Here is a 22,005-nt window from a genome sequence, read left to right as displayed (position 1 = left end):
ATAATAAACAATTCTTGTAAAGATGACGAAGTGATGATGAAGGTGCGTGGTGGTATGGAGTGATGACGTTGGTGGTATAATGATGACGAAGGTGTGTGGTGGTATGGAGTGATGACGTTGGACTGGATCCTCATCAAATTAAACCTCCTCCTCATCTTTTAATCTTTATCCTCATCACATTTTTTTTTACTCCTCTCTTATTCTTCATCATCATTGTCTTATTTAATCCACAACAAAATAAAAATTCCCTTAATAAAACTGTCTTTATATCAAAACACTAATATTTCACGTGTTTAAACGCACTTTACACTGAACATAACGGAAGTAAATAAAGTAAATATTAATAAAATTAATTGATTCCTCGATTTAGTAATATAAATAACCAACCTGTAGCTCGAGTCTCCCAATTTCGAATACCAAACTTTACAGTACAACAGGAGGTTGGGAAGTAAAAATTTAATTAACAAAATTCTCGTCTAACGTTTATAAAATCTTAATAATTACTAATTAAGAAGGTATTTTAAGATGTTTACTATAATTGTACATAAAAATATTGCTAATATTTAACCTTTAAACTCATTGATTGATTGTTAATTATCAAATGGAACAAACAAACAAAAATAATAGATAAAGGGGTAAAATTAGATCGTTAAAAGAAAAAAAAAATGCATATAAAACGTTTGTGTGTCGTCTAGTATGGCAACAACACGTGTTCTACGTAACGAACGACGTTTGCAGTTTAACAGGAGGGAGGGAGGGAGGGGGGAATTAATTCAGTTGGTTGAAGGTCACGTGACTCCGCTGCTCCTAACAGGTTTATTCATTTTTAGCATATTTAGTTGAGTGTTTGAGGGAAGAAGCTCTGTTATTTGTACACAGAATATGGAAAAGCCCAGAGGGATATGCTGTGTTATTATATTGCTGTGTTTTACCTTTGTCTTCTCTGATATCTTAGATGGTTAGTATATTATTTTAATTTATAAAAATTAATATAATTTAAGAAGAAAAAAAAATTATTACGTAAAATCGTTAGGGAGTTTTAGTTTAAAAGGCCCTAATAACTATGGATTTGTGTGGTCTTTTTTTTGTATAATATAAAGCCTTTATCACAGGTTACTTTGATAAAGATCTAGACTGTTCCGACTGTTAGAGAATTATTAGATTACTAAAAGGCCCTAGGAAGTTTGTATGACTTCGAGGCCTCTTCAATAAACAAACAATACTTGATATTGTAGAGTGATTTGGCCAGAAATGTATACAGTACTAAACACGCTGCAACTTAGGGTTTCGTACAGTTTAGGGCCTCGTATTTTTACACGTATCATTATATTGTACAGGAGAAAGGCCCGTTATATGTTATAACTTGGGGCCACAACAGATTTGAGCCCATTTGTGTAAAAGGTTTCTAAGTTCTGTAGTTATTTTCATGTGATAATAGGCCCTATCAAATGTGAACTTGTAAGACTTCTTTTATAACACGTAATGCCTGTATTTTGATTGCGAAAGGTTCAGAATCTAGAGAATTAGTGGGCCTATTACGTTGTGTGAGGCCCCATTTATATAATATAATAGTATGATGTAAATCGACATTGTATCGCACCTGGTACTGGAATATTGGACCAAAATCGAATATCGTCAAAAATATATTTAAGCGTGCCTAATATGCCTTTAAAAATATGAGGCCCTACGACAATAACCTGTCCATCGTATGCCTTAAATATCCATTGTACGAAATAATCTTATATAATTAGAGTCAGTGACGTTAAAAGATTGGTACGGGCCCGGGGGTAGAGTGGGTGCATTTCGCCCCTTATTGGGCCTCTTTTGCATTTTTAGTATACAAAACGGAGTGGGGGAGATGGGGATCTTTCCCTAACGCTCTCCTCTCGATGGCTCTAATTAGAATACCTCCATTTAGCGCTACGATTTTTAAAATATTATCTAAATAACGCATAATAAAATAGCTTTTGGGCCACCCTCTACGTAATTGACTACGTACAGACAACCAGCCGCGCTTTTACGAATCGTAGTTTCTATTGTATACAATACAATACCTACGTACCATGTTTAGTGTTGGAACCACGAACGTAATCTTAATTAATCCACAGTACTTATATGAAGTAGAATGGCTCGCTTTACGACGGCCTTTATGGTACTAATTCCCCATACTTCACGACAAAAATAAAGGTCCCTCGTGTATACATAAAACATAAAACGTATGAATTGTGTTTCTCGAAGTGTTTTTACTATTATTTTTCGGGAATTTAATCTTGATTAATGACAGGGGATGAAACGGCTCGCTTTACGACATCGGTCTATTTGCTAATTAGGTCATAAAGCAGGGTGTGCAGTATATATTTAAGGTAAACAATAAAAAAACACACATTCCTTTAGGCCCTTTTTCAAGGATATAATATTAATTTATTACATTGAACTTATAGAAAGTAGAACGCCTCGCTTTACGACGTTCCAATTGTCGTAAAGCGAGGTATATAATTTAAAGCACTGTAAACCTGTGAAAACGGCCACTATCGAGAAATTGTAAATGGCCGTCGTTACAGGTGTTCGAGTGTAATAAAGTAAATCATTCCTGCAGACACCTTCATAAAAGAAAATTATCTAGGGCCTAAAATATTCTGTTAACCGGACAAACAAGATGTCTGCCCTAAATTAATTTTTATGTATTACTTATTTTATATATATTTTTTTTTTAATTTCTAAAAATATCAAGCTTAGTATTACACAGAATTATGTGTAAAAAGTGAATTTTCTAATAACAATCGTTAAAATACAATAACAGGTGGTTGGGTGTGTGTACTGTACAGTTGTATGACATTATAATTAAGTCAATTAATCATCCGTTTTGCATTCAAAAAACACAGAAAATCTCAATTCTTTTTAAGGATTTTTACATTTATTTCCTCACTTATCAAGTTCAGAATAAATGAGAATACCTTGAGGCAATTTCCTCATTTGTATTGCAAGAAATTCATCCCCCATTTCCTCTTTTCCTTACACAATTTCCCTTATACTTTACCTTTATTGAGTTTCATTCAGTTTAAAATTAATTATCCATTAAAAGTATTGAGTTTTAATATAAATTCACATAGTTTTAATGGTTATTTTTAACTAAATCTAGTCAAAATATATAATGATTCAATTAAAAATCATGGTATTTAAGCAATAAAATTATCTTATTTTATAAAATTACTTGATAGTAATATTTATTTTAATCACTAATAAGCAAAAAAAAAAAAAAAAATTAAGAGGTTATCTGTCTCTCAAGCTTGTTTATAACTTACTAAATTAATTGCTTTCAGCTTACAAAGCATATAAAAACTTGTTACTATGCTGTTATAAACATAAATTAATTTGAGCATAATTTGTGTGGAGGTTTTATAAATTAATAAAACTATTAAACTGTAATTAAATTAATCTGGTTTATGTATTTTTGTATACTTTGCTTTAGTATGAATGCTGTGTTTTGGAGTGGTTTCATTCATCATCATGCATCAGAGCTGGATTTAGAGCTAAGCTATAACAAATAACAGGCCCTTCCACTCCACTAACATGTAAAAAAATGTGAGGCCCTTCCCTTTCAACAAATAATGACATATAAAAATGTAAGGCCCTAAATTATAGACTTATAACACAGTCCTAAGCTATAACTTATGTGCAAATCAGCACTCTGATGATAATTTTCTGAATGGGGTTAGCATCTCTGATCTTCAGCATCACTTATTGTATAAGTGATGCTGAAGTTAATCCACACAATCTAATTGATAACAGCATTCTAATCTGACCAATCTAAAGCACTGATATTGATATTTTAATTTGATATGAGTACATTCACATGTATAAATGATATAAATTCATGTGAATACAGTCAATTTATGCATTTTTTATACCGGTTTTCATAGGTTTTTACTATATTTTGCTTTAATAATAAATGAAAATTGTAATAAATAAGCCATTTACTGTAACACTAAGAGACAATTGAGACAAATCAATAGTTGTTAAGAGGTGTAAAAACAGTTGTGTGTGTGTGAAATTTATAAATAAAATAAAATAAAGAATTTGTTGCATCATTAATCAGGCTTATCACTTATAAAACAAGGGATTTTTTTCAAAATAAGAACAAGTCATGCCTGTTATTTGTTATGATTACAGCTTAAATGTCACATTTAACAATCGAATTTCATTATTATTTATGGAATAAATCTAAAAATATTATAATTATAATTAATTTCTTACATTGTATGATTTATTTAGCATTAAAACCATTAAAGATGTGTCAAAATACACTAAAAATAGGTTGAAAAATCAATTTTTTTAGCCATTATTTCAATAAGAATTATTAATCCTTGTTAATTAATATTCTAATACTGAAAGTAATATCGAATACAGTAAAACCTGTTTAAGACGGAACCCGAATAAAACGGAAACCTGCCTAAACGGGAGAAGTTTTTAGGGACGGAGAAATTAAATAGATATTTAAACCTCTTTACAACGGTCACTGACGCAAACTTAAAAAAATGGCCGTTATTTGCAGGTTATTTTCGTGCGTATTTTTATTCAAACTTCCTTAAAAAAATGGTCGTCGTTTAGAGGTGGCCGTCATTGGAGGTTCGACTGATTTTCCATGAATTTACAGCTTTCTGATGATAATATAAAGAAAGAAATTCGTATTAAACAGGTTGGAATGATAAAAACAGCTTCGAGTAGCGATATTCCCGGATATCTTCATCAATTAACCGTTTATATCTGTTGATCTTCCACTACTACAACGTTGTAAATCAATTATCTTCAATGTCAAGATGATAAATTACAATCCCTGGAAGAATGGATCCTCTCGGAGCAGTGGCGCGTGTTATAGCTTCATGGGGCCCAGGCGAATTTGAATTAGGAGGCCCCATGTACAGACAGTGTTGACTTCTCGGGGAATCTTTTTTGGGGGAAATATTTTCTCATAAATGTTTGGTTTGGGCCCCTCTGTTAGTGGGGACCCACCAGGCAATTTCCCATAGAATAACGCGCTGTTTTTCGGGTGTGGTTTTTCTAAAGAAAAAGTCTCCATCTCATTGCTATGCAAAGCACGTATCTGTAGAAAAACGTGGTTATCGACCTTTACGATCCATCCCCGCATTTACGAATTTACAAATTTTTTGGTATTTAATCCCAGTTTGTAAGACTGAACGTGTTGAAGATTGTTGACTCACTTTACGACAAATTAATTAGGTCGTAAAAGCCGGATTAGAGTGAATATTTTAACAATTTATAACACTGGACTTCGGGGACATGTTGGGCTCGCTTTACGACGCTTTTTAAGAACCAGTTGTTAATTTAATGGTCCTAAAACCGAGGTCGACTGAATATTTTTTATATTCAATTTATTCAATTACAGTTAATTCCTGGTATTTATGGTTATAATTTATTCCATTCCCATCCTTTAGGTCGATGACAATTTCTATTTTTAGGGAATTTTCTATGACATGATCTGTTTTTAGGGAAATTTTTTGACGTTATCCATTTTTAGGGAAATTTCTGGCATTGTCTATTTTTAAAGAATTTTCTATGACGTCTATTTTTAGTGGAATTTTTTTACGTCTATTTTAGGGAATTTTTTACGTCTATTTTAGGGAATTTCTATGACGTTGTTCATTTTTAGGGAAATTTTTGACGTATATTTTTGGGGAAATTTCTGACATTGTTTATTTTAGGGAATTTTTATGACGTCTATTTTTAGGGAAATTTTTATATCATTACTTTTAGGGAAATTTTTAGTTTTTAGAAAAATTTCTATGACATTGCCTATTTCTAGGGAAATTTCCTTGTAGAGTGATTGCATCTGCAGATATCAATACCATAATTCTATTGAATTTTAAACGTTAAATTTGATGCTGGCACTAAATGGGGTGTAGTGTAGCGTTAAACAGAAGAACGGCGAATAAGAATTATATGTAGTAACGAGGTCAGCGCACAAATTTTAATTTGACAGTTAGAAATCACATGAAAAATTTTCCGATTTACCAGGCAATATTCCTAATTTTTAAAACTTATTTCCACGAATCTGTCGTAAAACGAGCCGTCTTATACCATAAACTTAATTATGTTCAAAGTCACACACAACGTACAGTACACTACCAACAAAATATACACAGCCTTACACTCGAAATAGAAGGTCGTAAAAGTGGGGTAAGTCGTAGTAAATACAATGTGAGATTCTCATATAATTATATCGTAAAGGTAGTATGATACATCAGATTTTACAATGATTTTACAAAAAAAAATGAAGGCCGTGCAAAAGGGGGTTTTTAGGGGTCCCTTCCACTTGGGAAGCACTAAAAATAAATGTATTATACATATTTTGTGCCCTCCTTAGTTTATTATAGCTAAGTTGGTCTCAGTTTTACTTGATATTGACGTCAGTAGAACAGGCTGACTAGTGTTTAGGTTGTTTTATAAAGACCCTTTTTACAATGGATGAATACCTTTACAAACACCAACTTTACAACTAAAATACTGAACTTATGAAAATGTTAGGCTCGCTTTACGACTCTTTAAGAACCCATTATTTGTAGTCATAAAACGGGGGTTATTTTTTATCGTATAATTTAATTATATTCCTGTTTGAAAAAGCCTGTTTTATATTTACATAAAGCATAAACAGGCTTTTCCTAACAGAGGAATGATAAACACAATAAGTAATATTATTTAAGTAATTAATTATTCACGACGTCATTATCAACTGAACATGTATCTAGTATATGTCTAGTGTTGTATTACTCTATATAAACTACGTTATAAAAGAAAAAACAATGTGTTTTGTTTTAAACCTCACCCTGGGCACGTGCCTAACATGAATTCATATATTTCCTTTCAGAAATAATAAGAGTATTTACCATGTAAAGGAATTGATGGGATGAGGTACGCAACACTTGGGCGATCTGCCAATGAGGAATGCCTCCAGGGAGCACTTTCTACGGAAAAAGACAGGCCCTAAGCACGTGTTAGACACGTGAAGAAAACACAGAAAACTCCTCCAATGTTATGTGGTTTTATCCATTCCACTGATGGGCATAAACGATGAAAATATTGGTAGCTTCTACAAGAGATAAATATAACAAATAAAATCAGGTATTCACTCCTTTTTTGAGGAGTATTGATCGTAGGTTTTGCCAATAAATCTTAATATAAACTTATTTATTATTTAGCCTGTCATTCAGATAGCCTTATAAGTATATATTGCCTGATTATGAATATATTTTGTGCCTGATATACATAACCTAAATGTATTAGATAGTTATCTAACACATTCAGACAGTCAGACGGATACGTGCTACTTTTAAAATTGTGGGAAAACCTGTAATTTCTTTTATTCTACAAAAGTTACAACTTAATTTTTCAAATTTCGCAAATATATTGCCAGTAATTTCCTTATTTAGTTCATAGAAATGTTTCCTACTTTATCAAAATCTGTTTTGTATTATATTTCCTGTAAAGTGATCCGGTTTAGCTTACTTTCAGGCGTGAATATCGCTGAATAATTATAACTAGAAAATAACTGAGAAATTTTTGGGTTATTTACGTATTAAATTATTATTCATAACTACTTTTAAGTACTTGGATTTCGTTGTTACTACTCTATTCAATTTTCTCATGCCCACCAGTGTTCAGTGGATAAAACCATAGAACGGTAGTAATTGGGGTGGGTTCGAGCCTCTCCAACGGGTTGTCCACCTGTGGTTTTTCGGGTTTTCTTCATATTAGTAACACGTCAATAGGGGTCTGTTTCCCATAAAACACTTTTCGGGAAGCATCCCCCTCGGCAGATTGTCCATGCTTTGCCGTACAGAAATTTTCCCATTGCATAGGCCCTTCACAAAACTTCACCAATGGCCGAGTGGGTCCTAGTGAATTGCTTCATTTTCTTATGATATAATGGCCATTGCTTAATTGAAATTTTAGTGTCTCGTGTTGAAATATTGCTCATGTTTATGAAATTGTTGCATTGAATCGCCACATTTTCTATCCATGTTATTCAAATTAACTCATTAGACTGGTGAATTGCCAAGCGGTTAAAGATTATCCTAACACATGGAGGACCCGGTGGTCGAAAAAACTCAGGCATTTTTCACCTACAATCTGTTCCGGATATGTCAGGCCTCATCATTCACCATGGTGGCCTTGCCAAATTCATAATGGGCTTGCTAAGAAAGGCAGAAAGGCCTCTTGGAGCTCACAAGATAGGAAGATTTTCTGTAAATGATGACAATTTAATCAACAGATCGATTATCTAGCTATAACAAAGGTATGTAGAATTGAGGATTCCATGTATTTTGTGTTAGAAAAAATTTTTCTACGAGAGACAATTCCCAAGAAAATAATTATAGGAGTTATCAATGAACAATGCAACTATTGACAACATAACCGTGTTTTATTATTTGTTGATGTATTTAGCCTTGAAAGTTATTTTCCTTCACGCATTCGTGTGTCCTAATTTCCCCGTTACATTATTTTTTACGTAAGTAAATTGCTTTACGAATTATAATATATATATATATAGCCTATATGAAAATTCCCATAATGGGATTTACTTAATTGCATTTTCCTAATAAACCTTACGATCAGTACTTAGATTACTCAATTCCAAAATGGCGACCAATTCAATTTCATGCGTTTATTACGGATCTTAGAAGAAATGGTAAATAAATAGAAGGCCTATTAACCAACGCCGGTAATCACATCAACCTATTGTTCTGAGTGACCCGGTTCGGATGTTAAGAAATTTTTGTGATTAGTTTAACCTCTATGAGTTCAAGTTCCTCATTATCCAGTTCCTGTAGCCTTCTGCCTGCTACTCTTTACGAGTCCTTTCCCATGGTCATAGGCTCGGCATGGGGCTGCACACAAAGTACAGGCCAACACATTTGTGGTTTGGCATGAAACTGCATACAATGTAGAGGTAAACCATTCATGAATTCAAACACGCTACGATGGTCTGAATTCTTGAATGAGATGGATGGGATTATGGTAAGTCTATGGTAAACAATATAATGAATTGAATTAATTTATTTTTTCTTGTAGAACAAAACGCTCGTCATTGGAATGAAATTGGTGATGCCGAGTTAAAATCAGCTTTGAACTTAAGAATGAACACTAATGTAGCCAAAAACGTCATTTTATTTTTGGGTGATGGCATGGGTATATCTACCATAACTTCGTCTAGAATCTATAAAGGACAGAAGGACAACAAACCAGGAGAAGAAAGCAAATTAAGTTTTGATAAATTTCCATATGTATCGTTAATTAAAGTAAGTCAAATAATTTAAATGTCATTATTTTAATGCCTACGAAGTAATTAATTCAAATTAATTAAGCTAGATAGGCTATATTAATTTTTATATGCATATTTTTTTTGGAATTAGGCAACGCTTGGGCGATCGACCAAAGCTCAGTTAGTGGCGAATTTGAATTTCACCAAGTGTAGTTTTCTAGGATTTCTTCGCGTGCCCAATGCCTAAATATGGGCCAGTTTCCCATAGAAAGTCTTCCTTCCTTGGCAGATCGTTCCAGTTTTGTGTTGCCTTATTTCCATAACCCAGTCATAGACGGCCGGATGGCTGAAACCCGCCAGTGGCCAAGTGGATAAAACCACTGAACATTGAGTCGTGGGTTTGCGCTTCGCTAATGGGCTAGTTACGTGGAGTTTTCCGGGTATCCTTCACGTATATGGTCCATTTTTCTTATAAAAGTCTTCACCCCTGTGAAGACCTTTACCTACTATACATCACATAGTATGGTCTAAAAGTCGCTTAACCAGTACACTTTGTCAATATGAATATTAAACCGCGTTTAGAGCGGGGATCAGGATGTTGGTAATGTAGGGTTAACCGAATTTTGGACCACCCTGTATATTAATTATAATTTCAGATGTTCTTTTTGTTCCAATGATCCTTTTCTTGCAGACTTACAGCGTGAGTAAACAAGTACCCGACTCGGCTGCGACTGCAACTGCGTTTTTAACGGGTGTTAAAACCAGAAATGGAATGATTGGGTTAACGGCTAAGGCTAAAGTTGGCGTATGCAAATCGAGTAAAGGAAATGAAATTAGTTCCATAATGGAGTGGTCACAAAACGAAGGTTAGTGTTATTTGTATTATATAACTATAAATTATACGATTCTTAATATAACATTTTTCCAAAAAATAAAAAATAAAAATTCAAAAAATTAAAGGGAAAGACACCGGACTGGTTACAACCACACGTGTTACTCACGCTACACCGGCGGCACTCTATGCCCATACTGTACATCGTGATTGGGAATGCGACGATGATGTTCCAGCCGATTCAACGGGGTGTTTGGATATTGCCAGGCAACTTGTAGAAGAAATTCCAGGAAAAAATGCCAAGGTAAAAAATTTACATTAAATATAATGCAAGTACCCTTTACGCGATTTTATCTTAAGGGATCAAAACTTTTCTAATCAGATTTGTTTCTGTTTACACTCTCTTCGTGTGTCTTCACGTAAAAAAAATCAAGCTCCAAGTCTTTTACATGGTTTGTCCCCCTGCTTAGGACTTTCAGAAGAACTAGAAGATTCATCTCGTGGCACATAAACTATACTTGCCTTTGCTTTATAGAATTGTTAATCGAGAAATGCAAATAAGAACAAAAAAAAAAATCTCAGCAGCAGCATTTGTTCTTCCTGGAGCTTCCTGTAGATTCCTTTAATACAGTGAAATCTCTCACATGAGAGCCTTCTAAATTGGACTTTTAATTGGAACATCTGTGTAGTTTTCTCTTCCTTTCTATCACTAACACCTTACTATATTGAACTCACTTTCGTGGAACCACTAGTGTTTGACAGTATTGAAATACTGAAAATCTTTGTATTTATAGCAAATTTTTATTATTTAGGTTATATTTGGAGGTGGACGAAGGAAATTCCTTCCTAAAACTGTTACAGATTATCAAAGTAATCAAACTGGACAAAGAAAAGATGGAAGAAATTTGATCGAAGTCTGGAAAATGGATAAGAAGAATCGTAACAACAAGTACACTTATGTTACGAACTTGAAGCAATTTAATGAAATTGATGTAGCTAACGCGGATTACGCATTAGGTATGCAAATCCTCTCTGTTTTTTTTTTCAAATTATTACTTTAAATGTAATTTTTTAAAACATTTTTAAAGGTTTATTCAACTATGACCACATGCAATACGAATTGGAAAGAAATACAGGAGAAGATGGAGAACCTTCCCTTGCTGACATGACAGAAAAAGCCATCGACATCTTAAAAAAGAGCCAAAAAGGATTTTTCTTATTAGTTGAAGGTACTAATTATTTAAATATTGAAGAATTGTAAATGTTGGAGAATATCTTTTGTTTATTTTATCTATAGGAGGAAGAATCGATCATGGTCACCACGTTTCAAGTGCAATAAAGGCATTAGAGGACACTGTAGCTTTTTCTTTAGCTATCAGCAGAGCGTTGAATAAAGTCAATTTAGATGAAACCTTGATTGTCGTCACTGCAGATCATTCACACGTATTGACCATTAATGGTTACCCAAATCGTGNTATCAATATATTATATTTTTAATAATTTTTTTTCCTAAATTAAAATTTTTTGTTTGCTTAATTCAGTCACCAGGTGGCTAGGAAAAAGTAGACACGTGTTTTTGTTATTGATTGATTACCGAATCTTTTTATAGATAAACATTTATTTATTTTATTATTATTATTATTATAACTTTTTAAGTGTAATTACAAATATGACGTTAATTCCGAAAAAGAATGAAGTATATAAAGATGTAGAATATTGGAATAAGAGGTACGAATTGGAAGAAAATAACGACTGGCTCCTGCATTACGATTCACTCTCTCATTTAATCACTCAATATGTTAAGTTTACAGATAAAATATTAATGTTAGGTAAGTTTATGAAGTAAATTTTAATAATTAATAGTCATTCTGTGAAATATTTGTTTACAATCATATGAAATTTGATGTAAAAGTGAACTTTTTAAAAGAAATTTACACATTTTCTAGGTTGTGGCAACAGTTTATTGAGTGAAAGGATGTTTAAAGAAGGGTTTAATGACATTACGAATATAGATTATTCTAATGTTGTTATTGATAAGATGAAGAACCATTGTTCAGCTTGTTCCGAAATGAAATGGTTATGTATGGATGCTAAAGGATTAAAGTTTCCTGATAAAGATTTTGATGTGGTGATAGAAAAAGCCACAATTGATTCGATGATGGTCGAGGAAAAGGATCCGTGGAATATTTCTCAATCGACTGCTAACGATATCGATTTAGTTCTTAGTGAGGTATATTTTCAGTTATATTCGTATTTAAAATTCATACTTTGTAAAATATACAGGTAACCCCCGTATAACACGGCACTTCTTTAGCACGGATTCGCTCTAACGTGGTTCGAGAATTGGGAACATCCCCCGTATAACACGGTGCTTTTATAGCACGGGTTCACTCTAACACGGTTCGGGAATTCGGTAAAACCCTTGTACAACATGAAATGTAATAAAGGGTGCGTTCTTTTATACCTCTGCGTAACTTTGCGCAAACATTCTAATAGTTTTCGTGGCTAATTTGAATGCTCTTTCAACAAATAATCTATTTAATGGTTAAATTATACAATTGGGACCATTCTTTTGCCTCTAAAAGCTCATTTTAGAATTATAGATTCCTCCACACAATACTATCNAAAATATTATAATTATAATTAATTTCTTACATTGTATGATTTATTTAGCATTAAAACCATTAAAGATGTGTCAAAATACACTAAAAATAGGTTCAAAAATCAATTTTTTTAGCCATTATTTCAATAAGAATTATTAATCCTTGTTAATTAATACAGAATCGAATACAGTAAAACCTGTTTAAGACGGAACCCGAATAAAACGGAAACCTGCCTAAACGGGAGAAGTTCTTAGGGACGGAGAAATTAAATAGATATTTAAACCTCTTTACAACGGTCACTGACGCAAACTTAAAAAAATGGCCGTTATTTGCAGGTTATTTTCGTGCGTATTTTTATTCAAACTTCCTTAAAAAAATGGTCGTCGTTTAGAGGTGGCCGTCATTGGAGGTTCGACTGATTTTCCATGAATTTACAGCTTTCTGATGATAATATAAAGAAAGAAATTCGTATTAAACAGGTTGGAATGATAAAAACAGCTTCGAGTAGCGATATTCCCGGATATCTTCATCAATTAACCGTTTATATCTGTTGATCTTCCACTACTACAACGTTGTAAATCAATTATCTTCAATGTCAAGATGATAAATTACAATCCCTGGAAGAATGGATCCTCTCGGAGCAGTGGCGCGTGTTATAGCTTCATGGGGCCCAGGCGAATTTGAATTAGGAGGCCCCATGTACAGACAGTGTTGACTTCTCGGGGAATCTTTTTTGGGGGAAATATTTTCTCATAAATGTTTGGTTTGGGCCCCTCTGTTAGTGGGGACCCACCAGGCAATTTCCCATAGGATAACGCGCTGTTTTTCGGGTGTGGTTTTTCTAAAGAAAAAGTCTCCATCTCATTGCTATGCAAAGCACGTATCTGTAGAAAAACGTGGTTATCGACCTTTACGATCCATCCCCGCATTTACGAATTTACAAATTTTTTGGTATTTAATCCCAGTTTGTAAGACTGAACGTGTTGAAGATTGTTGACTCACTTTACGACAAATTAATTAGGTCGTAAAAGCCGGATTAGAGTGAATATTTTAACAATTTATAACACTGGACTTCGGGGACATGTTGGGCTCGCTTTACGACGCTTTTTAAGAACCAGTTGTTAATTTAATGGTCCTAAAACCGAGGTCGACTGAATATTTTTTATATTCAATTTATTCAATTACAGTTAATTCCTGGTATTTATGGTTATAATTTATTCCATTCCCATCCTTTAGGTCGATGACAATTTCTATTTTTAGGGAATTTTCTATGACATGATCTGTTTTTAGGGAAATTTTTTGACGTTATCCATTTTTAGGGAAATTTCTGGCATTGTCTATTTTTAAAGAATTTTCTATGACGTCTATTTTTAGTGGAATTTTTTTACGTCTATTTTAGGGAATTTTTTACGTCTATTTTAGGGAATTTCTATGACGTTGTTCATTTTTAGGGAAATTTTTGACGTATATTTTTGGGGAAATTTCTGACATTGTTTATTTTAGGGAATTTTTATGACGTCTATTTTTAGGGAAATTTTTATATCATTACTTTTAGGGAAATTTTTAGTTTTTAGAGAAATTTCTATGACATTGCCTATTTCTAGGGAAATTTTCTTGTATTTCCTTGATTGCATCTGCAGATACCAATACCATAATTCTATTGAATTTTAAACGTTAAATTTGATGCTGGCACTAAATGGGGTGTAGTGTAGCGTTAAACAGAAGAACGGCGAATAAGAATTATATGTAGTAACGAGGTCAGCGCACAAATTTTAATTTGACAGTTAGAAATCACATGAAAATTTTTCCGATTTACCAGGCAATATTCCTAATTTTTAAAACTTATTTCCACGAATCCGTCGTAAAACGAGCCGTCTTATACCATAAACTTAATTATGTTCAAAGTCACACACAACGTACAGTACACTACCAACAAAATATACACAGCCTTACACTCGAAATAGAAGGTCGTAAAAGTGGGGTAAGTCGTAGTAAATACAATGTGAGATTCTCATATAATTATATCGTAAAGGTAGTATGATACATCAGATTTTACAATGATTTTACAAAAAAAAATGAAGGCCGTGCAAAAGGGGGTTTTTAGGGGTCCCTTCCACTTGGGAAGCACTAAAAATAAATGTATTATACATATTTTGTGCCCTCCTTAGTTTATTATAGCTAAGTTGGTCTCAGTTTTACTTGATGTTGACGTCAGTAGAACAGGCTGACTAGTGTTTAGGTTGTTTTATAAAGACCCTTTTTACAATGGATGAATACCTTTACAAACACCAACTTTACAACTAAAATACTGAACTTATGAAAATGTTAGGCTCGCTTTACGACTCTTTAAGAACCCATTATTTGTAGTCATAAAACGGGGGTTATTTTTTATCGTATAATTTAATTATATTCCTGTTTGAAAAAGCCTGTTTTATATTTACATAAAGCATAAACAGGGTTTTCCTAACAGAGGAATGATAAACACAATAAGTAATATTAATTATTTAATTAATTATTCACGACGTCATTATCAACTGAACATGTATCTAGTATATGTCTAGTGTTGTATTACTCTATATAAACTACGTTATAAAAGAAAAAACAATGTGTTTTGTTTTAAACCTCACCCTGGGCACGTGCCTAACATGAATTCATATATTTCCTTTCAGAAATAATAAGAGTATTTACCATGTAAAGGAATTGATGGGATGAGGTACGCAACACTTGGGCGATCTGCCAATGAGGAATGCCTCCAGGGAGCACTTTCTACGGAAAAAGACAGGCCCTAAGCACGTGTTAGACACGTGAAGAAAACACAGAAAACTCCTCCAATGTTATGTGGTTTTATCCATTCCACTGATGGGCATAAACGATGAAAATATTGGTAGCTTCTACAAGAGATAAATATAACAAATAAAATCAGGTATTCACTCCTTTTTTGAGGAGTATTGATCGTAGGTTTTGCCAATAAATCTTAATATAAACTTATTTATTATTCAGCTTGTCATTCAGATAGCCTTATAAGTATATATTGCCTGATTATGAATATATTTTGTGCTTGATATACATAACCTAAATGTATTAGATAGTTATCTAACACATTCAGACAGTCAGACGGATACGTGCTACTTTTAAAATTGTGGGAAAACCTGTAATTTCTTTTATTCTACAAAAGTTACAACTTAATTTTTCAAATTTCGCAAATATATTGCCAGTAATTTCCTTATTTAGTTCATAGAAATGTTTCCTACTTTATCAAAATCTGTTTTGTATTATATTTCCTGTAAAGTGATCCGGTTTAGCTTACTTTCAGGCGTGAATATCGCTGAATAATTATAACTAGAAAATAACTGAGAAATTTTTGGGTTATTTACGTATTAAATTATTATTCATAACTACTTTTAAGTACTTGGATTTCGTTGTTACTACTCTATTCAATTTTCTCATGCCCACCAGTGTTCAGTGGATAAAACCATAGAACGGTAGTAATTGGGGTGGGTTCGAGCCTCTCCAACGGGTTGTCCACCTGTGGTTTTTCGGGTTTTCTTCATATTAGTAACACGTCAATAGGGGTCTGTTTCCCATAAAACACTTTTCGGGAAGCATCCCCCTCGGCAGATTGTCCATGCTTTGCCGTACAGAAATTTTCCCATTGCATAGGCCCTTCACAAAACTTCACCAATGGCCGAGTGGGTCCTAGTGAATTGCTTCATTTTCTTATGATATAATGGCCATTGCTTAATTGAAATTTTAGTGTCTCGTGTTGAAATATTGCTCATGTTTATGAAATTGTTGCATTGAATCGCCACATTTTCTATCCATGTTATTCAAATTAACTCATTAGACTGGCGAATTGCCAAGCGGTTAAAGATTATCCTAACACATGGAGGACCCGGTGGTCGAAAAAACTCAGGCATTTTTCACCTACAATCTGTTCCGGATATGTCAGGCCTCATCATTCACCATGGTGGCCTTGCCAAATTCATAATGGGCTTGCTAAGAAAGGCAGAAAGGCCTCTTGGAGCTCACAAGATAGGAAGATTTTCTGTAAATGATGACAATTTAATCAACAGATCGATTATCTAGCTATAACAAAGGTATGTAGAATTGAGGATTCCATGTATTTTGTGTTAGAAAAAATTTTTCTACGAGAGACAATTCCCAAGAAAATAATTATAGGAGTTATCAATGAACAATGCAACTATTGACAACATAACCGTGTTTTATTATTTGTTGATGTATTTAGCCTTGAAAGTTATTTTCCTTCACGCATTCGTGTGTCCTAATTTCCCCGTTACATTATTTTTTACGTAAGTAAATTGCTTTACGAATTATAATATATATATATATAGCCTATATGAAAATTCCCATAATGGGATTTACTTAATTGCATTTTCCTAATAAACCTTACGATCAGTACTTAGATTACTCAATTCCAAAATGGCGACCAATTCAATTTCATGCGTTTATTACGGATCTTAGAAGAAATGGTAAATAAATAGAAGGCCTATTAACCAACGCCGGTAATCACATCAACCTATTGTTCTGAGTGACCCGGTTCGGATGTTAAGAAATTTTTGTGATTAGTTTAACCTCTATGAGTTCAAGTTCCTCATTATCCAGTTCCTGTAGCCTTCTGCCTGCTACTCTTTACGAGTCCTTTCCCATGGTCATAGGCTCGGCATGGGGCTGCACACAAAGTACAGGCCAACACATTTGTGGTTTGGCATGAAACTGCATACAATGTAGAGGTAAACCATTCATGAATTCAAACACGCTACGATGGTCTGAATTCTTGAATGAGATGGATGGGATTATGGTAAGTCTATGGTAAACAATATAATGAATTGAATTAATTTATTTTTTCTTGTAGAACAAAACGCTCGTCATTGGAATGAAATTGGTGATGCCGAGTTAAAATCAGCTTTGAACTTAAGAATGAACACTAATGTAGCCAAAAACGTCATTTTATTTTTGGGTGATGGCATGGGTATATCTACCATAACTTCGTCTAGAATCTATAAAGGACAGAAGGACAACAAACCAGGAGAAGAAAGCAAATTAAGTTTTGATAAATTTCCATATGTATCGTTAATTAAAGTAAGTCAAATAATTTAAATGTCATTATTTTAATGCCTACGAAGTAATTAATTCAAATTAATTAAGCTAGATAGGCTATATTAATTTTTATATGCATATTTTTTTTGGAATTAGGCAACGCTTGGGCGATCGACCAAAGCTCAGTTAGTGGCGAATTTGAATTTCACCAAGTGTAGTTTTCTAGGATTTCTTCGCGTGCCCAATGCCTAAATATGGGCCAGTTTCCCATAGAAAGTCTTCCTTCCTTGGCAGATCGTTCCAGTTTTGTGTTGCCTTATTTCCATAACCCAGTCATAGACGGCCGGATGGCTGAAACCCGCCAGTGGCCAAGTGGATAAAACCACTGAACATTGAGTCGTGGGTTTGCGCTTCGCTAATGGGCTAGTTACGTGGAGTTTTCCGGGTATCCTTCACGTATATGGTCCATTTTTCTTATAAAAGTCTTCACCCCTGTGAAGACCTTTACCTACTATACATCACATAGTATGGTCTAAAAGTCGCTTAACCAGTACACTTTGTCAATATGAATATTAAACCGCGTTTAGAGCGGGGATCAGGATGTTGGTAATGTAGGGTTAACCGAATTTTGGACCACCCTGTATATTAATTATAATTTCAGATGTTCTTTTTGTTCCAATGATCCTTTTCTTGCAGACTTACAGCGTGAGTAAACAAGTACCCGACTCGGCTGCGACTGCAACTGCGTTTTTAACGGGTGTTAAAACCAGAAATGGAATGATTGGGTTAACGGCTAAGGCTAAAGTTGGCGTATGCAAATCGAGTAAAGGAAATGAAATTAGTTCCATAATGGAGTGGTCACAAAACGAAGGTTAGTGTTATTTGTATTATATAACTATAAATTATACGATTCTTAATATAACATTTTTCCAAAAAATAAAAAATAAAAATTCAAAAAATTAAAGGGAAAGACACCGGACTGGTTACAACCACACGTGTTACTCACGCTACACCGGCGGCACTCTATGCCCATACTGTACATCGTGATTGGGAATGCGACGATGATGTTCCAGCCGATTCAACGGGGTGTTTGGATATTGCCAGGCAACTTGTAGAAGAAATTCCAGGAAAAAATGCCAAGGTAAAAAATTTACATTAAATATAATGCAAGTACCCTTTACGCGATTTTATCTTAAGGGATCAAAACTTTTCTAATCAGATTTGTTTCTGTTTACACTCTCTTCGTGTGTCTTCACGTAAAAAAAATCAAGCTCCAAGTCTTTTACATGGTTTGTCCCCCTGCTTAGGACTTTCAGAAGAACTAGAAGATTCATCTCGTGGCACATAAACTATACTTGCCTTTGCTTTATAGAATTGTTAATCGAGAAATGCAAATAAGAACAAAAAAAAAAAAATCTCAGCAGCAGCATTTGTTCTTCCTGGAGCTTCCTGTAGATTCCTTTAATACAGTGAAATCTCTCACATGAGAGCCTTCTAAATTGGACTTTTAATTGGAACATCTGTGTAGTTTTCTCTTCCTTTCTATCACTAACACCTTACTATATTGAACTCACTTTCGTGGAACCACTAGTGTTTGACAGTATTGAAATACTGAAAATCTTTGTATTTATAGCAAATTTTTATTATTTAGGTTATATTTGGAGGTGGACGAAGGAAATTCCTTCCTAAAACTGTTACAGATTATCAAAGTAATCAAACTGGACAAAGAAAAGATGGAAGAAATTTGATCGAAGTCTGGAAAATGGATAAGAAGAATCGTAACAACAAGTACACTTATGTTACGAACTTGAAGCAATTTAATGAAATTGATGTAGCTAACGCGGATTACGCATTAGGTATGCAAATCCTCTCTGTTTTTTTTTTCAAATTATTACTTTAAATGTAATTTTTTAAAACATTTTTAAAGGTTTATTCAACTATGACCACATGCAATACGAATTGGAAAGAAATACAGGAGAAGATGGAGAACCTTCCCTTGCTGACATGACAGAAAAAGCCATCGACATCTTAAAAAAGAGCCAAAAAGGATTTTTCTTATTAGTTGAAGGTACTAATTATTTAAATATTGAAGAATTGTAAATGTTGGAGAATATCTTTTGTTTATTTTATCTATAGGAGGAAGAATCGATCATGGTCACCACGTTTCAAGTGCAATAAAGGCATTAGAGGACACTGTAGCTTTTTCTTTAGCTATCAGCAGAGCGTTGAATAAAGTCAATTTAGATGAAACCTTGATTGTCGTCACTGCAGATCATTCACACGTATTGACCATTAATGGTTACCCAAATCGTGGTAATCCAATTTTGGGTATTGCCGATGTATCTGATATGGATAATAAGTCCTACACCACTTTAATGTACACTAATGGTCCTGGTTTTAATCTAATCAATGGAGAAAGACCTGATGCCAAAGATGAAAATACAAGTAGGTTTTTTTTCTTTTGCTCTTTATGATTCCCTCTTCCAATTTCTGTTGAGAATGTTTGTTTTTATATGTATCACGATACGTGAGCGAGCTGCCGAGAGGGATGCCTCTTAGGAAGAATTTCTATGGAAAGCTGGCCCCATTTAGGTGTTGCTAACGTAAAGAAAACCCAGAAAACTCCATGTGGCCAGCCCATTGGCAAGGCGCGAACTTTCAGTGGTTTAATCCACTCGGCCACTGGTTGACTGTGGCCGAATACTATTGAAAATTATAAAACCAGTAAACACAAATCTTGGTCTTGGGTTTTCTTCGTGTACCTAACACCTAATTAAGGACCAATTTTCTGTAGAAAAGTTATCCTGGTTGGCATTGCCCTGGCAGATCGCCCTCGTGTTGCGTCGACATACGATAACAGCCATAAGAAAAAGTTGATACGACTCTTAAGAACAAGAGATTAAGAAAACAAAAGTCGTAAAGTAAAAGTTTATTCCATTGAAGGCTACATTAAAAAATAAATAAATAAATTCCATTAAATCATTTACACAACTTATGTACTTTCCTTTTGTTTTCAGCTTCTCCCAATTACATTCAATATTCTGGAGTGCCACTAAAATCAGAGACTCACGGAGGCGAAGACGTTGCCCTTTTTGCAATTGGCCCAATGGCACATTTATTCCATGGTGTCCACGAACAAGTATATATCGCTCGTGTCATGGGTTATGCATCCTGTGTAGGAAGTAATAAAGATCATTGCTCATCGTCTTCAACCTATCAGTCATCATCATCATCTACATGCACTCCTTCAAAATTTATTTTGTGCATAATTTTGATATATATCTTCAAAAATTTTGGATGATGTATTCTGTAAATATATAATTATGTACATAATCCGGAACTTTTATAAAGAAAATTATTTTATAACAAAATTAATGTAAAATAATATCAATTGTGCAAAATGGGTAGACTATAAGCAGAAATGGTGAACTCACCAGAACCTATCTGGCATGGATATATCGCTTATTATATGCATGAAAAAGACTTTCCCCATATGGGCACTAGGTCTCTTTCATGCTTATAATGGGTTCGGCCAATGCCACAATGGGGCAATTAATTAAAAGAGCCATACAAATTGAATTACCAGAGTAATGTTGGGATCTTAAAAGATGGACGGTATGTAGACAGCTAAATGGATTCTAAGAAGCGAAAATGTTGCTACCCTCTTAATTTAAAATCCGAAAAATAAAAGGCTTTAGTGTTTATGAATCTTTATTCTTTTATAATTCTTCAAGAGGATCAAGAAAGCATCCTCCTGATGAACTATACCATAATAGATCAAGAAGAAGAAGATTGAAGAGCACTGTCACTACAAAAATATAGTTTTGTATATTTATTTACAATTATATTTCATACAAACACTTTTGTATCCAAAATTTCAGTTTATCAGTAACGAAGTATCTGTAAATTTGATGTGAAAGATTTCGTGTGTATGTATTTATATAAGTATATATATTTATATTAATCATGTAAATATATACTTGGATAAAAATGGAATTAAATCCATAAATAAATATTTTTCTACAAAAGATTTGAATTCAATTTGTAATGAACTTTTTGCGAATTTACTGAAATTTGTAGAAAATGGCTTTCATTGAAAACCAATTCATATATAAAAGGCCCACGATGTTCCTGCCCCGAAATGTAATTATTAAGAGAAAGTAAAAATTATGACTAATTACAAAATGGCGCGTAACAAGTGCTAAAAGTTCTAGGTCTTTTCTTATTATTATACC

The 22,005-nt window shown here is 33.6% G+C and overlaps 2 protein-coding genes across 3 annotated transcripts; both read left to right on the top strand.

Annotated features, from left to right (window-relative positions):
* The first annotated feature begins 803 nt into the window (after positions 1-803).
* LOC111641400 (alkaline phosphatase, tissue-nonspecific isozyme-like) lies at positions 804-21,656 on the top strand. 2 transcript variants are annotated; one of them, XM_023387560.1, is made up of 9 exons: positions 804-958; positions 9,088-9,314; positions 9,969-10,143; positions 10,238-10,413; positions 10,922-11,126; positions 11,198-11,338; positions 11,407-11,568; positions 20,069-20,215; positions 20,788-21,656. In XM_023387560.1, exons 1-9 carry the CDS (start codon positions 883-885, stop codon positions 21,069-21,071), a joined length of 1,593 nt encoding a protein of 530 aa, XP_023243328.1. In that variant the 5' UTR covers positions 804-882; the 3' UTR covers positions 21,072-21,656. The 2 variants fall into 2 exon arrangements, with proteins under 2 accessions (XP_023243328.1, XP_023243329.1); XM_023387561.1 differs by lacking the exons at positions 804-958; positions 9,088-9,314; positions 9,969-10,143; ... (2 more) ...; positions 11,198-11,338; positions 11,407-11,568 and adding exons at positions 17,443-17,812; positions 18,467-18,641; positions 18,736-18,911; positions 19,422-19,626; positions 19,698-19,838 and having other exon boundaries at positions 19,907-20,215.
* LOC111641401 (endothelin-converting enzyme 2-like) lies at positions 11,726-12,451 on the top strand. Its single transcript, XM_023387562.1, has 2 exons — positions 11,726-11,938; positions 12,056-12,451. The coding sequence occupies exons 1-2, from the start codon at positions 11,779-11,781 to the stop codon at positions 12,394-12,396; spliced, it is 501 nt and encodes a 166-aa protein (XP_023243330.1). The 5' UTR covers positions 11,726-11,778; the 3' UTR covers positions 12,397-12,451.
* Positions 21,657-22,005: the final 349 nt, after the last annotated feature.

The sequence above is a fragment of the Centruroides sculpturatus genome, unplaced genomic scaffold (assembly GCF_000671375.1).
Source record: "Centruroides sculpturatus isolate CEXI.00-Female unplaced genomic scaffold, Cexi_2.0 scaffold1333, whole genome shotgun sequence".
Classification (NCBI taxonomy): Eukaryota; Metazoa; Arthropoda; class Arachnida; order Scorpiones; family Buthidae; genus Centruroides; species Centruroides sculpturatus.
Note: the sequence above shows the minus strand (reverse complement) of the source record. Positions and strands in the feature narration are given on the sequence as shown.